We start from the raw sequence: 19176 nt of genomic DNA, 5'->3' as shown, positions 1-19176 counted from the left end.
TTAATTATTGTAGAAAAAAAGACTGACTAATAGTCAGAATTAAAGTCTAAGTGAAATGAAGAACAAAAAGAATGCCCAGAGATTTAGGACTAATCTAATATAAAATTAACCATATCATATTGCTCGCATTATCCATTCATCAATCTTTAAATTACAACAACTCATTACAACTAATTCAGATAACTCCTATGTTTTTCCCACAGAGGAATTCTACAAGATTTCACTCAACACTTCTCATTAAGTTTCACTACTTCTAAAGAAACGTTTTTCAACTATCAACATTTTCATAGCAAATGCAAAAAAACTGAGATAAATTTAAGTAGTTTCGCCCATTATTTAATTTTTCAGATCTTTATGGTACTGCATTGGGCATCTCAGAAACTTTCAATTTTCCAGAAATTTTCTGAAAACACACTTGCCTTGCAGTTACTGTCTCCCGAGGTTTCTCTGTGTGATGCAGAGAATCACTTTACTGGGTTGGACATGAAAGTTCTCCCAGTACAAGACATTTCAAAGTAAATGATGAATAAAGAAAAAAGCAAACCCAAGAACTCACCAACATACCACCTTATTTTCCAATCTATTTTGTACTCCTACTTTTTTTTTTTTTTTTTTTTAAGGAAACTGGAAGACTGAGTGGGTGTGCTTTTTCCTTTTCTAGAATCTGCCTGTAATCCCTTTCCCATCTTTCTTTTAAAAGCATAGTAAATGAATGCAAAATACAGATGAAACAGGTTTAACAGTGTGTTAGGAAAACAAAAAGAAATATCTACATAAATGTTTTTCCAAAATGTTAGTAGTAGCAGTCAATATTATTTTCAGACACAACTGGTCTGCTTTTCAGTACTATCGAAAGTACAGACAGATTTCTTTTCTCTTCCACCTTTTAGCTACTTTTTACTTTTGGTGTCAATGCAGTGCATCTGCTCTAAGTATCTTACTTATAAGAGGGAAAGCTGCAGCCCAACACTTGATTCATTTTCTACACCTAATCTGCACAGAGGAAAAAAAGGTAAGAAAACCCCCACTTTCAACAGAAAATATGTGTCTGTTAAATTCATTAGACCATAAGACACTACTTCCTTCACCGAAGACAGGAATTGTTAAATCTCAGACTACTGCCACAACTCCTTCTGGAGGCAGGAGGAGTTATGTGGAAATCGGGTCTGCTAAAGCTATTAAGAGTTGCTTATATAATTCCTGTACCAGGAAAAAAACCTAGCTTTTCTGTATTGCAGTATAGACGAGTCTATCTGAAACACAGGAGGAAAGCTTATGCAACAAGGACATTGGGGTAGAAGTTCTTTCACTTTTTAAGAAACGTACTGACATGGAACACAAATGCAACCTCTCTGCATTTTCTACTTACTGGAATAAATTAATGTAGGTTTCAACATCTCTCATGTCACTTTGTCGCCAATTTTTCTTAAATCCAATAACAAGAGTGTTAGGTCTCATTCTACCCAATCCAGCAGCCTAAGAAGAACATAATACATTTAAAATTGTGTTACTGACACTAGTAAAGGTTCAATTATTTATTTCAAGCAGAAAATACAGCTTTGAAGAGTTTAAGATAACCTTACATAATGAAAATACTTCAGCAAAGTGTAAAAACATTTCTGGTTGGTTTTTTTTTTGACATTAGAAGTCCCTGTTTTCATTAAGAAAAAGGAAGAGAGGTACACCTGCATTAAGTACTGTCCACCATCCCTCAAATCCTCTGCATGCACTGGTGCATAGAAAGCCTTCATCTTGTTTTTAATTAGCCATCGCTGGTATTTAGCCAAATCAGTTGACAGCTCCTTCATGGCTTGCCTCCGAGGACCCTTTCAAAACAAGGAAACATGAAGGAAAGTGAACAAGAATTATGAGCACAAGTAAAGCCCTGTTGTTTTTTTTTTTTTTTTTTAAGCTACTTTAATGCTAGAATCAAAATCAAACTTATCTGAAAAAGGACTACAATTCTGCCTGTGACTGTAAAAAAAAAAAAAAAAACATGTTGCAAAGTCATTTTTTCTTTCATTTTTTCTTTTAATGACCTGCATCAGTATGTATCGCTGTGCTCCTTGTAGACACCAAAATGCTCAAGTTATGTTACTGAAGACAGAATTGGGCAATATCTGCTTAAAAGCATACAATTCTGTATTGCTCTTTTTTTTTTTAGATGATAAGTCTTATTTAGAAAGTATGGTTAAGTTGAAGCATATAGAAGAGTAACCAAGGTTTGTATTAAAGTCACACTTTAAATGTTACATTTGCTTAGATGTTCTTAGTACTGTATTTGCAAAAGAGTGACACTAAAATATCTAGCAAAAAACTGTGTGATCCTACTGCTCTAAAGTGCATTCAGTAACATTTACCAAAGATGCAACAGCTACAATGCAGCTAATTGCAGTTTTGGGATAGGTGGTAGTACAACAAACACCTTGTATTAAGACAATCATTCTTCAGAATAGCATTGTGATGAATAATCTGAAGTTTGCTTCCTTCTGTCCCACCATTACGGGTGTTCAGTAGAAGACAGACACATTCTGTTCTTGTGCTTAAAGTGATTATGTTTGTTTTTCATTTTTTGTTGCTTTTTGTTGTTGTTGTTGTTGTGAAGTAGCAATAAGTGCTGAAATTACGTTCCCAAGAACAAACCTTTTCCCCATTCCCAGGACTCTCACATCCTGACAGAAATGAGGAAAAGTTACTGAAATACTCAGGGCTGGTCAGAAACAGAAGGAGGGGAGGAAAAAACTGTTAATAATAACTAGAAATAATCACTGTTTCACCTTGCCAGTGGAACAAATCAGGATTAAAGCTAGTTAGAAGCTAAAAACAGCTCTAAATTACCAGCTAAATGATACAAAATTTACTACTCAGTAAGACTTTCTTTAGGCTAGGGTGTATAAGAAATATTAACATAGCAATGAATATATCTGCTTCACGGAAACACAATGAGGAAAACTTTTCACATACTGCTCCAAACAAGGCCTGATGGAATACTTAAGACCAAATGATACAAGGACAGAAAGAGACCTACACCATAATTCAATGTTCACTTTACTCCTATAAGGCTTGCTAGGAATTTAAGTGCTAAATGATCAAAGATAATAATTTTGCAAAGTATCCCCCTTCTCCACCATATTTCATACATATCCTCCATGTTTACCAGAGCAAGATCCCTTTAAGTACAAGTAGATTATATAAAAAGCATACCGCACAGATGTCTGTAATAGCTGCTTTAACAACTTTCATAACTCCCTAAAATTGCATCACACCTAAGTGGGAATGGTGATGACACATACATGAATAGATCCTACTCTACTTCAACACCCCAGGATACTATAGCTTTTCTTTAAAACGGAAAGAGACAGTTTTGTTAAAGGAAAAAAACAACAAAAGACACAATATAACTTTAAAGATAGAATACACTTACCATATGTACGTGGCCGCAGATCATTAAGCCCACATTTTTGGTAAAAGCATGGACAAGGTGAAGTAAAGCTGGACGTGCATTTGGGGCACCTGTCATTATTAAGCACTGTGGCCTAAAATTGTGAATAAGAGTTGGGAGAAATAGTTACAGTACTGTTTATCTTGAGAGTTTATATAGTTTAGAAAAGCTTATTCTAAATGCTGGTCCCAAAAACACAATCTTCAGTGAAAACAGTAACCTCATCTATTCTTACAAGACTATGTTAAATTAAGCAAAGATCAATCTTCCACAATTGTCAGCAGATCTATGATCAATTGGTTTCTAATAAATAAATAAATCAGTAAATCCCATTAATTCTGAAAACTTACACATTTAAAAAGATCAGAAACAGACTTTAGACAAGACTAAGCCAGGCAGGTAAATTTCTTCCCCTATTAGTCAGTCACATCCCTACACTTTCTAGCTTACAATTCTTATGTCATGCAGGAAAAGTGGCCTTACACAATTTTTCCTCTCATTGCTAGCACTGAGAAGCCAAACAACTGCAAGTTCAGTTCTTCTAGCCATTCTTACTGATCAGTTATAAAGATCAAGTAGAAGACTTTATTTTTAAGACAAGAATCAGTGAAGTATCCATCTCTCCAGAAGCTCCAGGAAATTTATTTTTTCTAAACTACATAGGAGAAGCCAGTATCAGGCCAAAAAATATTACCCTAAAGCTCCTGTGCTTACACCTGGCAAGAAGATCTATACTTTCCTCACAAAATAATTAGTGAAGTTTACAACTCAAAAGGTTATATACAAACTTCTGAACAAAAGAGCTGAAGTACTTCCAACGGAACCTAAAACGCATACTGGCCAGCAGAGCACTCACTATCAGTACAAGCAAGAAGTTTTACTTGGCAAGAATTTTCCTGTAATGCCTGTTTCTTCAGTCTGCGATCCAAAACAGACTTCCACTAGAGACAATGCTACACTAATCATAGCAAGATAATATAAATTACTTATGCCAAATTTGAGATTTGCATTAAGACTGAAAATTGCTGCTCTTGATGGCTAAGCAACAACAAATCAGTTTCTGAAGTCAGACTATTTTGCTGACAACAGTGCAACTTAGCATCAGAGGTAAGACCGTGTTTGTAAATAATCAGGGATTTTAATGGATTTCAGAAAGAGCTGTTTCATAAACTATTTCCTCAAAGTCTAATAAGCCAACATGCTTTTTTTTTAAAACAGCTTTTTTAGAGCATATTTCCTCTGGAATTGCCTGCTCCTATTAAGTGGAATAAATAATGCAAGATACTGCCTATTTCAGTAAGCTCTTCCTGGGCTGTTGTCAGTGGCTGATAACAAACCAGTTCACTCCTTCTGTTGTGTCAAACATGTCTGTAGTTGTAGCATTTACCACAGCAATGAGAACATATCTAATGTGAGATTGGTGTTTAGGACAGTACACACATCTCTGTGATTTTAGTTTAGATCAGATCCTTATGTGGACTGAACACTTGTTAGCTGCTGGGAGGTCATCTTCCAGTTCAGTTTCATTAACAATCAACACAATTCACAGATCACGATGCAATCCATGAAAACATGATGTATCATGCATGACAATGAATAGATGGTCATCATTTATTGGGTTGCTTCTGAAACGGACTCTTAATCTAAAATAAAATGTTCATTTAGCCACGTCCAGACAATCTCCATGATAATGAAATTCAAAGCTGTAAAAATCTACAGGAAGTAAACAGTTTAATGGAAGTCGTGGCAATCACCATGAGTCTACCCTACTGATTACATAGCATAAATAATTTGTTGTATAAAACTGTCACCTGAAGTTTTTCACATGATCTTCCACTCCTGAAAGACGAATAGAATGCTGTAATGCATTCAAGTAAGTCAAAGCTTGAGTTGATGATCCCCAGTTTACATCTGTAAAATACGAGATTTTCAGTATTTTTCTTACAGCTATTCAACATGTTTTTTTCTTAAATCATGTAACACACAATATTTAAGCTACACCTCAATGTGTTCTACACTACACAAAACAAACCCTCAAGTTACATATGCAATTTCAATTAAAGATAAAACTTACATGGAAGTTTTGGCAAATAAGAGTTTGTTATTTTACAAATAGAAAGAAAGAACTGAATTTTTTGCAACATTAAAGAGAATAAAATCCAAAGCTGCAAAAACAATGCTTTTGGAAAGAAGATGCTTAGAGCTATGCTACAACACAGCAAAGGAAAAAAACAACCTTAAAACAATGCCTCAACAAGTCAACTACTTTCTGTGAATAACTTAAGCAGTAAAGAGGACAATGTCTAGATTAAGCAGTACTACATGGATTTTTTTTTTTTAAGTAGGGAAATTAAAGTTCCCAGTGTATTTGCTATTTGTTTCCATTTATTTTTGATAGCTACAATGAACTTATGATCCTTACGATTCAAACACTTGAAACTACACAGCCCAGGATTTGGTCTTTTCCTTATTGCCAGCATGTTTTGGCTCAGATATGCTCCATCTTTCACTTACAGTTATAGAGCATTCTTAGAGGAAGAGTGTATATATTCCTCTTCAAAGCTATAGGAATGGTGTACTGAAAAAAAAACAGATACTAATAAAATCATTTTTCCAATTGGAAAGGTAAAGAAATACTCCCTTTCACTTCTGGCTAGAACTATGCTTTCAGAAGTTTGAATCAGACTTAGGTTCCTTATTTCCCCTCTCCCCAACCCCAACACACACGTGCACACGCACACACACACTTCGTCCATCTTCCACATTCCTCTTCTGCCCACTAGAACCAGAAATGGCCCCTATACATACCTGGTTTCTTGTAAGTGACATAAATGTAGAGACCAAGGACTATGACATATGTTAAAAGCGCGGCCCACCAGTTAATGACAAACATCACAATGCAGCACAGAATGGCTCCAACAAGAGAAATCCACATATTGTAGTATTTGAAAGCAGGACGCCAACCTAGTCAAAATTCAATTTGGAGGATAAGAGAAGAAAGAGGGGGAAATAATTTAATTCAAGAGAAAGAAGGTCCTATTCCTCTTCTCCCTCGTTAGTGCTCTGAATCGCATTTCACCATAACACACACCAGTTTCAGTAGTATAACAAATAGACACTTTGGCACACTTACAAAAACTTAATTTTTCACCATCAAAATAATTTACATTTTTCTTGCACAGATATGTAAAAATTCTCAATGTTGTCTTCTAAAAGCTATCTCCAAAGTTTGAAGATGCTCATGCCAGTACATATATTGAAGCAAACTAGAGGTACCTTTGGCAATAAGTTTCAAGAAAATAGATTTTTCCTTTCAAAGCAAAACCTCAGCCTAAGTGTAACGTAAGTCATCAGCTAATACCTCTCTCTCTCTACTTTGAACTGTTTTTAGGTACCTCTACTATTTCCACACAAATTTTCATTATATGAAAAGCCCCCTATTTCATCAATACATACAGATACTCCACAAACATATTTGTGCAGAGCTGTGCATTAAGTGATACACTTAGGGATATTTTAGCATAGGGGACCAAGTGAACAATAGTTTGCAAGTACTGTTCCTTGGTACAGTCTTATATTTTAACTGGCCTCCCATACCAAACAAAGGCTACAAAAACATGCCCATCCCACTACTTCCTTCTGGGCTAGAAAACTGAATATATTATAAGAGAAATCCAAAGATGACAAAAGAGTGGGTCTTGAACACCAGAAACTGATTTAGCAAGAAAACTTTCTTGAACAGATAGTCTTAAGAATACTTGATAAGAAAAGAGATGCTGAGGCATATTATTAGAGATCTATTCAAGAGCTACTGAACAAGTACTGAATTATCTTCTGTTTCCTCAGCAAAAGTGACAAATACTGGTAGCTCCCAAGCTATTCTGAATCATTTCATCCTTCAAATTTTGGAAGACTCAAGGACATATTATATTAAGAATAACTTAGATGTGTCATGAAAGTCAAATAGACATTTAGTATTGAATTAAAGCAGACTTTCACTTATGTTAATATCTTTTGAATTTTTCTGCATTTAGAAATTGCAAGATAAACTTTGAACCTGCGAATACGGTTCCTACCTGGAGATTTTGCAAGAGAAGCATGGAACACAGAGAAGTTAATCAAGGCATATGAAGCCAAGAAGAAGTTAGAGATAATTGGAGCAATGACGTTCAGTTCAGCTGCAGAACAAAAATAAAGTAGAATGTTATAATATATACCATCTAATGGCTTTGTACATTTCAGAGTTAACTTTATGTTACATAGGCAAAATCACTTTGTGCTTTCCAATAAATGCAGCTATTAAGTTAAATGTCTCGTATTAACTGAGGTATCTTCTGATAGTCAGGAAATGCAAATTTCAGTTTTTTAAAAATAAGCATTTTTACATGCCCATCAAGCATTCCACAACTGCTTCTTCTCTTACTATATGCTTTCTTAAAATAACTTGAGATAATTTCTTTCCCACCATGGTTTGATTAAACAGTGCTGTAATATAATGGGTTCTGAAGAACTCTAGAAGTCAGATTTCTTTGTGATGTCTTAGGTCCAAAGCAAAAAAAGAGTAAAAGGCTAGTAAGAACAAGAGACACTTATCTATGGCAAATGGTAAGAGGAAAACTAGTGTGAACAAATGTGACAAACATGTTCATTTGCTTGCATTTTAATTGAAAATCTGAATTATTGTTATTAGCATTAGTGCATTATTATTTATCAATTCCACTGCAACAGCAATGAATATTCTGTCTTCAGAGAAAGAGATAAAGGAAAGCAACAAGCTCTTCCATAAGGCAGTACGGTACAAAAAAATTCAGACCAGTACCCTCTCTATTAAAAAGTAGCAATCAAAATGTGTCAATTTGCAAGCATTTAGTTGTTATAATTAAGCCTCCAGTCACCTTGTTGCAGTTGAGACAACATATATACACAAACATCTCAGGATAAAGGATAAAATAATGTAACAAGAAGAGCTGAGAGTGCTAGCACAGAACGTATGAGCAAACATAGCAGTATTAGTTCACCATCTTCCTAGAACAAAGGTAATCCTTCACCTAGACTATCTTCACCACTGCCAACAGCAGCAGCAATCATCTCTATCATTTGTAGTGTAAATGAAGAACACTTTAAAAAGTTCTGTTCATATAAGCTTGCCATTTACTGAAGCCATTTCTAATTATTAAAATCTAAACTAAATTTTCATATTTACAACATATTATGTCATTCTACTTTAAACAAAATGTATTTCATTCACTGACTGACTGTAACAACAGATGCCTGAAGTGATTAGGAAAAGCGAAATCTACTTATTGTTCAATTCAGACTTATTCCAGTTCTAAGCATTGAGATATTTAGGATACAGAAGAAAATCCTTAAACTAAACAAAGTTAGAATCCTCACTTAGGAATCAGCTGTGTGTTAGACCTCAGGGACAATATCATCAAGTCATGAGATGGAAAAGAATGCTTTATGAAAGACAAAAAGGAGATTCAGATTTACTTTAATTTCAAACTAACCAATTAGTATGAATCCAAGAGCAATTAAAAATGTTAGAAGATATCCCCTCAGTGGTTCATTGTTCTTCCCATAACCTTTAGCAAACATCTGAAATCCTGGATAGATGTTATCTTTGCACAAAGCCTAAAAAAAATGAAATGAAAGAGTTAGTATGCACTTAGTAAAAAATATCCTTATTAATGTTTACTAATGCTGTCTTTCACTGCATATATTATCTTCCTAGAAGAAGCTAACTTGTACTTATTCTGTTAGCAATTGTCTTATCATTTCAGTTTTTTGCATTTCCAATATTCTATCCTTCAGAAGCAAGGGCTGCTCTTCACTAAATGCTTTAACTGTACTTCACAGTCTGTCCCTCGTTAAGGACAAAACCAATTTCTCCAGAAAGTGGAAAGTTTACCTAACATTTACAGTAGTTCCTCTGAATCAACACTTCTGTTTTTATTCTGCAACGAAGCCTCTTCTACATTTGACTACTTACTGATGTTCCAGGGAAGGAGGTCCACTAGATAACAGTAAAGTTTTATTCAATTAAAAAGAACATTAAATAAAAATAACAAGATCAAGGAGTTTAAGAAGGAGGGGCATTCATTTGGAAACACCAACAAAATTAACGTAAAGAGACGTAAACAAGAACTGGTTCACAATTACATTTTGTGGAAGTATTCCGTGATTAGGATTCAAGAGCTACAGGTTCTACTTCCATTATACCGAGGAATTAACTGATCTATTATTTTTAATGGTATGCTAGTGGTACTTCATTTCTTGGAACTTCCTAGTTCCATGAAAAAGCAATTTACTGAATATCTAGACATTATGCTTCCCTCACTCCACAGAGTAAAAACAAGGATAGCAGCACATTTGGATGCCACATATAAACACCCTGGGATGCATGACCATTAAGATGCCAGTTTCAAGAGTAACCATCACTTCATTCACTTCAACTCATTTGAACCCTTGGTTTGTTCCAAAAGGCAGAAAGTCTTGGATAAGTGACATTACAAAGATCCGTAATAATTCACTCCTAAGAAAGTAGTCAGACACACTTAAGATCTGACATAAGTTACATTCTGGCTACACTTAGTAACAATAGCATGCTGTTTTTCCATTTTAAGCACCAGGTAAACAGACTAATCTATTGGACTCAGCAGTTACGAGTCATGATTACAGTACGTCAAGAGTCCCTTTTCCAGAATTCTGATTTGAAACTTAATTAAAATTATTCTTGAGAAGATCACGGTTTTGCATCCATACTTACCTGGAAGATTTTAGGTGCGCTCACAAGAGATGCTAATGCAGATGACAGAGTGGCTGAAAAAATGCCTGCAGAAATGAGTGGTGCAAACCCTGATACCATGCTCATCACCTGCAAGTAGAAAAATTTTGTTTCACTGTGGGTTTTCTGTTGCTGTTTTTGTCATTTTTTTTTTTAAAGAATATTAAGAAGCATAATATTCTAACTACACAAGCTACTATTAGCAGCACACAAAAAGTATATAAAATACTTGATGCTCTTCACTTAAAAGCCACATTCACATCTATGTGATCCAGAATAAGAGAAAGTAGCTTGTCACATACTATTTAGTCCAACTTCCTAAACTGACTGATGGCACAAGTCTCAATGGGCTAATAAAAAGAAAGGAAACTTCAGCCATGGAAGAAAAAAATATGTACTGTAAATCATTTTGACCATCCAGTCACTAAGAAACAGCCCAAGTAACAAAGCAACTGAATTTGGGGAACATCTTGGGAAGGTTTCTTTTATCTTTTGCCACACCTAAGTTAGGTTTGCTTCCCACTCACATCCCCCAGTTTGTTTCCCATTTCCATCTACAAGGACAGCACAAGAATGCCTCCAGGGATGGGGCATCCACAGCCTCCTTGGGCAACCTGTTCCAGTGTGTTACCACCCACTTGCGTGAAAAACTTCCTCCTAAAATCTAACCTAAACCTCTCCTGTTTCAGTTTAAAGCCATTTCTCGTTGTCCTGTCACTATCCACCCATGTAAACAGTTGTACCTCTCCTGTTTATACGTTCCCTTCAAGTACTGGAAGGCCATAATGAAGTCTCCCTGGAGCCTCCTCCTCTCCAAGCCAATCAAGCCCAGTTCCCTCAACTTTTCCTCATAGGAGAGGTGCTCCAGCCCTCTGATCATCTTAGTGGTCCTCCTCTGGACCCGCTCCAACAGCTCCACGTCCTTCTAACAGCAGTCCTGAAATGTTTCTAAGTTTAGATTTATTTTTTTTTCCTGAACCAGAACAAGACAATGCTATACAGATACACAGATCACAAAAGAAAATATTTTAGTCTAATAAAATGGTCTGCTCTGGAACATTATTTTGGCATAAAAACTGTAATTACTTTGATGGCAGGCTGACAGCCTGATGTAGGTACGTGTACTTATGACCAAAACACAGAACCCATTAAAACAAGGGCTTTTCATTCATGGACTAGTTTCTACCCAAACCTCTGTAGGGATATCAGAAAAGTGTATGGCAGAAACTTCTATAAAGCAAGTTTAATTCAATTACTAATGAGTATGTTTTTCTTGGTTTCTTTCAGACCGTTACAAATAATTCACAAGCACAAGCTATGAAGTCTGAATTAGCTATAATGTACGAAGGTTGAAGACCAGAATGCCCCACAAGCCCATGGTTTTTAAATATTACAACTAGATTTCTTGAAGCCTCAAAACACACCTATCATAAAATATAATAAAAAATATAAAATACATCAACATTTTTGAAAGCATATTTGCTAAGAAAAAAAAAAGTTACTGGAGCAAACTACGATTGCTACACATTGCTTAAACAATGATTGCATCTATCCACACCAGTGAATGATGACATTCACAGCTAAACGGAGCAAGCTGCAGTCTCAACACCTAACCTATGCAGTTAACTAAGGAGAAAAGTAAATATTTATAAACACCCAAGTATAAACAGGCTGAAGTTTAACATAGCTACCTTGCTCTTCTCATGCCTTCTAGAGGGTACTACTTTAGTATTTCAGACAAACTTTGTACTTATGGTAAGAATTTTTAGTCTACTGATTTTTCTTAATAAGCAATTAAAAAAAAAAAACCCACAAAATCCAGCAAGCAAATGTAAGAAAAGCTTCATACCTGAAAATTGTTCATCAGCCCATAGTGACACTCCTTCTGACAGGATGAGAAGTCATAGTTTAACTTGCAAGCTGCAGTAGTGCAATTTGTCAGTTCAGTGATCATGGTGTTATTAATGTTCCCTGTGGCATCTCGAACAACACAGGAGCCTAGAGTGGACCCAATCACAAAAATAAGCATCAGACCAAGCCCAAACTTACAGACATGCATCAAACTCCAATACTTTTCAACATAAGCATATTTCTTACAGAGGTACATTAAGTATGGCATTAACAATTTTTAATACATTTCTGTTTCAAGGACTAAAATTCTTCCTCTTTCTAAGCCCTTTCTGTTCAATCTGAAATTCCCTGTTCACTGTAGTACATACAGTCAGCTAAATTCAAAATATACTCCCCTTTAGAGATTATTACTCAGTCATATTAGCAGCTTCTTCCAAGTTTTAATGATTTCCTCAGCTCTACAATAGAAGTATACAATGTGGAATAGTTTGTGGAGGGGGACAGAACATGAGGATTTCCATTTGCCTGATTCATAGTCCAGTGCCTCAAAAAAAAAAAAAAAAAAAAAAAAGCTAGATTTCATTCATTTCATAACCTCTCGCATCCATAATAGCACCAGTCTTTTAGATTACCAGATTTCTAATTGCAAGACACAGGCAGTAACTAGAGCAGCACATTTCTGATTCAGTAACACTTTCATCTTCAGTTGGTCTGCAAAGTGTTCCTTTTGCAACATGAAAAACTGCAGTTTCTTACATCTGAAAGTTGATCAAAGTATTCTATCAGCAAATTGATCAATCTCTTGCTCATGTGGATTCAAGTTCTAAAGTATTCAGATTTGGCAGTAGAAGCCTGTGGTCAATCTAATTAGGAAATAAAGTACATAATTACGCTCCACAGGGCACAATTGCTACAGAGTATTTGGAAGAGCTACCTTATAATGCTAGCCAATAGAAGAAGCCCAGCAAAACCACCATCTTTGCAAAGGAAGTATCACTAGTGGTAACACTGATGACACTTACTAATGTCAATTTCATTGGAAGGCAGCATAGCTAAGATACGGCATGGACTTTTAATACAACTCTCAGAAACTAATTTGTGTGACATGTATGAAAACGGTTTCTATCATAGGTAAGATGCACAAGATGATTACTTTAATTCAATTATTCTGTGAATAATTGGAAATCTGGACAACCACTGAAGCTCTGGAGCAGAACAGAGAATGCCAAACACAATGGCAAGTATTGCTGAGAATATGCAAAACCACTGTCACATGGAGAAGGGAGGCTGGGAATAGAGGTTCTACATTACTCAGACCAACCTACAACTGCGCTCCGGCCACATGAAGATAAAGCTATAGAGATTTCTGAAAATGACATCACTTCTAGAAAAGGCTGGCCAGATACAAATACTGTTTGCTCTTTCCATTCTTCTGAAGATTTACTGCACACAGCTCTTAAGGTAGGTTGCATGAGATCTTTCCACAATTTGCTTCAGGTAAAGTAGCTGACTACCATAGTCTTCAAATCAACACACGTTTGTTTAGTATTTCCTTGAAATGTAGTCTTCTAATCCAAGCATCATGCTCCTGCCAAATTCTAAGCACATTAATCTAAGTAACTGCAAGAAGTTAAGGAGTATCAGTGCAAAGGAAATCTTAGCTTCTCTTTGGTCTGAAGAGGTCACACATTTTAGGAAATGAGCACATCTGAAGATCAAAATATCTACCAACAAAAGTTAGACAGCTCTGTCTATTCAGTGGGTCACTGAATAGTGGACCTCCCTTGGGAGGTCATCCTCCTCCCTCTACTCTTTGTCAGTGGGGCCACATCTGGAGTACTGTAACCAGTTCTGGGCTCCTCAGTTCAAGAAAGACAGAACTGCTGGAAAGAGCCCAACAGAAGGCCATAACGATTATTAGGGGCACGGAGCATCTCCTGTATGAAAAAGGCATGGGACTGTTCAGCCTGGAGACAAGACGACAGAAGATCTTACCAACGCTTTTAAGTATCTATCAGGCAGGAGTAAAGCAGATGAGGCTAGGCAATTCCCAACAATGCCCAGCAACAGAACAAGGGGCAATGGGCACAAACTGGAACACAGGAATTTCCATATGAAAATGAGAAAAAATTTACTTTAATGGTAACAGAGCACTGAAACAAGCTTCCCAATGGTGTTGCAGAGTATTTTTCTCTGGAGATATTCAAAATCAATATAGGCACTTTCCCAAAGAAAAAGTTACCTATTTTAGGGAACCTGCTTTAGTAGGAGAAGGTAGACTTGAAGATATCCCAGAGGCCTCTTCAGACCCTAAGATTCTATGATTAATTCTCCATGCATAAAAGTTGAACTGATTAACGAACTGTAAATTTTGATACAGTTGAACTGTATCAAAACAGCATCAGAAAGAACACAAAAATAAACATATTCACTACTTACCTACGGATACTGCAATTCCCATGTAAACCAACGTAGTAATTAAGATGGCCAACAGTGTCCCTTTAGGTATGGCTGACTGAGGATCCTGAAAGGAAGATATCAGTAGACAGTCATGACAGGGATAGAGGTACACTCAGTGGTTCTGAATTAAATTTGCTGATTTGCTAATTTATTACTTACCGCAAGATCACCTGAGATATTAGCCCCAGCAAGTATGCCAGTTGCAGCAGGGAAGAAAATAGCAAACACAGAGAAGAAAGTTTCCTCATTTCGGAAATCTGGTCCAAAATTCTCCATAAATATTTCAGCTGTAGACAAACATTTATGTATATAAGTCCACCAGTACTGATACAGAATCCATATTATTAGCCAGCTCTAGCCCCCTAATAGCTCTGTGTAAAGCCTTAACAGCACAGTAAACTATTAAACAAAAACCAACCAGGAAACATTTTGACATAGACAAGCTCTAATTTCTCAAAATAAAGTTTAAATAGAAACAAGAAAACAGAAGAAGTACATATAATCTCATCTAGATTTTCGAAAAGTTAGCACAATTATACTATTGAGTAATTATTATAATATGGTACTATAGCAATTAGTGTGATCGATATTAAGCTGGGAGCATCAACTTTACATCCTAGAACTTTAACAAACAGCAAAAGTTTGAAAGAATCAGGACAATCTCTACAGTTAAACAGAACTACCAGCTATTTTACATGTTCACCCAATATTTTAGATTTTCACTCGATTACAACAAGTTGACTTTTCATAAATATACTATACTATATTAGCTGTTCCAACATACCTTTATAACCGAAGAAACCTTTAGCCTTCTTGCTGTCCAAAGGAATAAATGTTCCTATAACAAAGTCTCCAATAGCAAGTATGAGGATCACCAATAAGACTATCTGTGCCTGAAATGACAGAATAAAAAAACTATTGCATCAACTTTAAGACTCCATGTTAAGAACATGCCAAGTGTACAGAAGAACAAGTAAGAGGTGTAAGGATGCAGCTCAGTGCTTACAGAAATCTTCAGTAAGCTTAAGTGGAAAATTCAGTATGAAGTTACTACAGAGCAATTCCAACTGGATGTATTCAGTAATGAACCTTGGCTTTCCCACAAAGCTAAAAATATCTTCCAAATCTCTTCTTCACTTAAAGTCTTACACTTTAGAACAAATGGTCTTCGAAGACTTCAATATTAAGTCAAGTGGTAAGAATTTGAGTTCTAAGAAGTTGTTTCTGAAGCACGGTTTTCCAGAAACTGTCATCTTATAAGCTTTTTTGGTCAGCTTCAAAGCTGTTATAAGTTTCCCTTATTTTTACAAGGAATTCTCTAAGGCCTAGGTAACATCATAGATACTATTATCAAGAGGAAAGATTCAGTGTTTTGTTGCGTTGAGCTGCATGTTAACCCACATGGATTGTTTGTTTGACAAGCTCAATTAGATCACCATAGCTGCTTTTTTACGTTGCAGAAATCAAGCCAACAGCCTTGATTTTCACACTGAGCAGGATTTTCAAAAACCTATCAAACTTCCAGTAAAAATGAGGTTGTGGAGTATAACAGTTTAGGTTTAATATGGAGACATTAAACGTGAGAACATTTCTATGCAAGTTATTGTCATGAAATCACTCAAGCTGCAGAGAAAAACAAGAGCTGAAGCTTGAAACAACAGTGACTACAGGTTCAGTAGCAGCTAGTTCCTTCAAAACAAAAATTAACTGGTTAAGAACAGCGTTGCTCAAAGTTAAATGAGCAGAGTTAAATGCATACAGATGAATACAAGTTACAGAGAGGACGTGGTGAGAAAAGCAAACAATTTTCAAAGCAGCATGCTGATCAACTTAAGTGTTTGTTAAAATTATTTTTTCTTGTTACTTTTCTCCCTGTAGTAGAGGCAAGAAATGCATTTATCTTTACTGTCCTTTTCTGCAATCTCTACTTTTATAGCTGGAAACAGCAACAACAAAAAAAGCCCTCATTTTGATTACAAGTAGGATCTTGACATATAAGTTTAAGAAGCTTCTACATTAAGCTGCCATTCAGTGTAGAAAACAGAGTCAATTCTAACTGCAGAAAATATTTGGTTCACAATCATCCTTAACCCGTAAGGGAGATGAAATAAGGTTCTCCTCAATTATTTGAAAATAAAAGAGACAAGTGAACATGGTATAGAGGGGTACGCAGAAAGAGCCTTTTTAGTTCAGAAAAAAAAACTGAGCAAGCCAGGTTGCCCATCAGAAGGCTTGTAATTCAGATTCTACCTTAAGGTATACTAGGATCTGTGTATGTTTGGTTTCATAGAGTTATCTAAGACCACACAGACAAAAAGATAAGAAAAGTATCTTAGCTCTCCTATACATTCATCAGCAGCAGCCTTCACATCCCTCTTCAATGCTGGGTCTATTGACTGCTTAGTACACTGACTACTCCAAGTAAAACAAACAAAAAAACCCACAGTACACTACTTGAGCTTGGCTTCAGCTCTGGATGTACATTTTCCAATCAGAGAGCTCATTTGAAACTCCCAGAGATAGAAAATTTTCATGTTACTGTGTTTCCTGTTTTGCTATTTTTGTTCAGAAGGCAGCAACTTTTAACCTACTTGAAAAAGCCATTAAAAACAGATCTTTTGAAGTTATCAGATCCACCTAAGCTTGCAGTTGAGCAAAGCCACCTAATGCTGTGCAAGCTAGTGCTCGACAGAGCTGTTGTAAAAGAACTGTCCACTGCTTGATTGCTAACAAACTGAGTATATATGATACCAAGTGCACTAAATGCATTAGGAAAAAAAATAAATCAGGGAGCTGAGTAGAAAATATAGACAGAAAACTGAAGAACTCAAAGGAGAAATTAACAGTTACTTACTTTTGCTTCCCATTCCATTCCCGCAACAGAAATACCTAACAATATAACCACAGTGATGGCTCCTATAATTCTAATGTCATTCATTTCATCAATCATCAGTGTTCCATTTTCCTGACAAAACAAAAGCAAACAAGTCATATACTTCACCAGGTACTTGTATTCCCTACTACAGAATAGAACTGTATTATTACAGACTATAATTTACTAGTAACAGTTAACCTCTGTATTACGTATTTGTTCATTTAAAATCCCCTGTAGAGATGATTTGTTTTTTCAGCCACCAAATCACTGTAAATGAAAATAACCATTCTTCATCATAACACAGCACCATAGAGAATGGTTTGTCTTGAAGCATCAGAAAATTAATCAGCCAAGCAACAGCTACCATCCTGTATTTATAGATCTAATTTGTTGTTCATTATTTACCCTTAATTCCTTCAGTGAACTCCAAACTTTTTCCCTTCTCTGAAAGGTTAAATTTTTCTTAGTTTCATTTCATCAAAAATTACAACAGGTTATGTTTATCTTAAGAAACTGCTCTTAACAAGAAAAGGAACTTCATGTAAGTTAATATCACTTGTGACAGAAATGCTTACTAAGACTCTCAGTATTACAAACTTATGGTTCTACATCATGTATCTGTACCTCCACCCTTCTCAACATCTGTTTAGGAATTCACTGTGAATTCTTCATCATATGTTTCAAGGAGAAACAGTGTAGAAAGTTTTAGTTTGACACCAGTGATAATTTGTTTTACATCAAAAAGCTATTTAATATCAGTAAACTAATACTGTAATATCTGCAGTAACCTTCAACCTCATTCCATGTTTTGTTAAAACAAAAACTTCTGGCAAAAAATGACAAGTCTAATCTGAATAGAGTATAATTAATGCAATCAATATAGTCAATATACCTTAAGGAGCTCCACAACTGTTTCTGCAAAGCCAACAACGTACATTGCCACTGCAACAGCATTGGCAAATGCAAAAATCAGACCTATGGCACCTCCAAATTCTGGTCCCAAACTTCTGGAAATTAAGTAATATGCTCCTCCTGAAAGAAGAGGAAAAAAAAATGACAAAAACACTACATGAAAGAGCCAAAGAAATACATACTGGCATCAACTTAATGCATATATGACTACAGTATAATTTATTCTTGCATCTTCCCTGGCACATCAGAAAATACCCTGAATTCCAGTACTTCAGGGGCAGGCATACTAGAGAAACAGAACTACATTTCAAATTTTTAACACCAGTTGGAAAGACCTGATTCACAAAACACATTGTATTATCCGGCAATGAAAACAGCTCCACTATTTAAAAATAAACAAAAATAAGTTGTAATATACAGGCAACAATATTATTGGGCTTTTTATTGCAAACTATTAGAAGCAACTGTACATTTACACATGTAACATGTGTAACATGTAACTGTACAATTACACATTTACAGTAGCTACAGAAACTACAGTGAGACTTTTCTTTCCATTCTTAAAACATGATACTTTCATAACACAGAAGAATTAACTGTGTGTTTTTAAAATTTTACCACAATTACCTACACAAATACCTACAATAGTAGGTATCCTGTAATGTCATGAAGCAGTTTGAGTAGATCACTAGTACCAACTGTTTATAAAGCTATTATCTATGAAGGCAAAACTTAACTCTTCCCTGCTTTTTATCCATTCTTTTCTTACTCCCAGATGCTAAAAGAAAGTGGTAAAGAAATTAAAAGTCCATCATTAAGATGTATGATTCAGAGTGATTAGATACTTTA

General features: G+C 35.6%; 1 protein-coding gene across 2 annotated transcripts in view; it reads right to left on the bottom strand.

The window, feature by feature from the left end:
• SLC12A2 (solute carrier family 12 member 2) overlaps nt 1–19176 on the bottom strand; it is a 52898-nt gene that overhangs the window by 15025 nt on the left and 18697 nt on the right. The window contains exons 5-18 of one of the 2 annotated variants that reach the window (XM_042866214.1): nt 18308–18447; nt 17395–17505; nt 15325–15433; nt 14700–14827; nt 14520–14604; nt 12079–12227; nt 10212–10319; nt 8953–9076; nt 7519–7620; nt 6251–6406; nt 5254–5353; nt 3425–3536; nt 1686–1826; nt 1370–1476 (exon numbers count right to left, since the gene is read on the bottom strand). In XM_042866214.1, the coding sequence (XP_042722148.1) occupies nt 1370–1476; nt 1686–1826; nt 3425–3536; nt 5254–5353; nt 6251–6406; nt 7519–7620; nt 8953–9076; nt 10212–10319; nt 12079–12227; nt 14520–14604; nt 14700–14827; nt 15325–15433; nt 17395–17505; nt 18308–18447 (1672 nt within the window). The remainder of the gene's footprint in view (nt 1–1369; nt 1477–1685; nt 1827–3424; nt 3537–5253; nt 5354–6250; nt 6407–7518; nt 7621–8952; nt 9077–10211; nt 10320–12078; nt 12228–14519; nt 14605–14699; nt 14828–15324; nt 15434–17394; nt 17506–18307; nt 18448–19176) is intronic. The other variant, XM_042866215.1, reaches the window with a different exon arrangement.

This window comes from Lagopus leucura, unplaced genomic scaffold (genome assembly GCF_019238085.1).
Source record: "Lagopus leucura isolate 7727_CA_CO unplaced genomic scaffold, USGS_WTPT01 Super-Scaffold_810, whole genome shotgun sequence".
Lineage (NCBI taxonomy): Eukaryota > Metazoa > Chordata > Aves > Galliformes > Phasianidae > Lagopus > Lagopus leucura.
The sequence above is the reverse complement of the archived record's forward strand: the minus strand, read 5'-3'. Positions and strand labels throughout refer to the sequence as shown.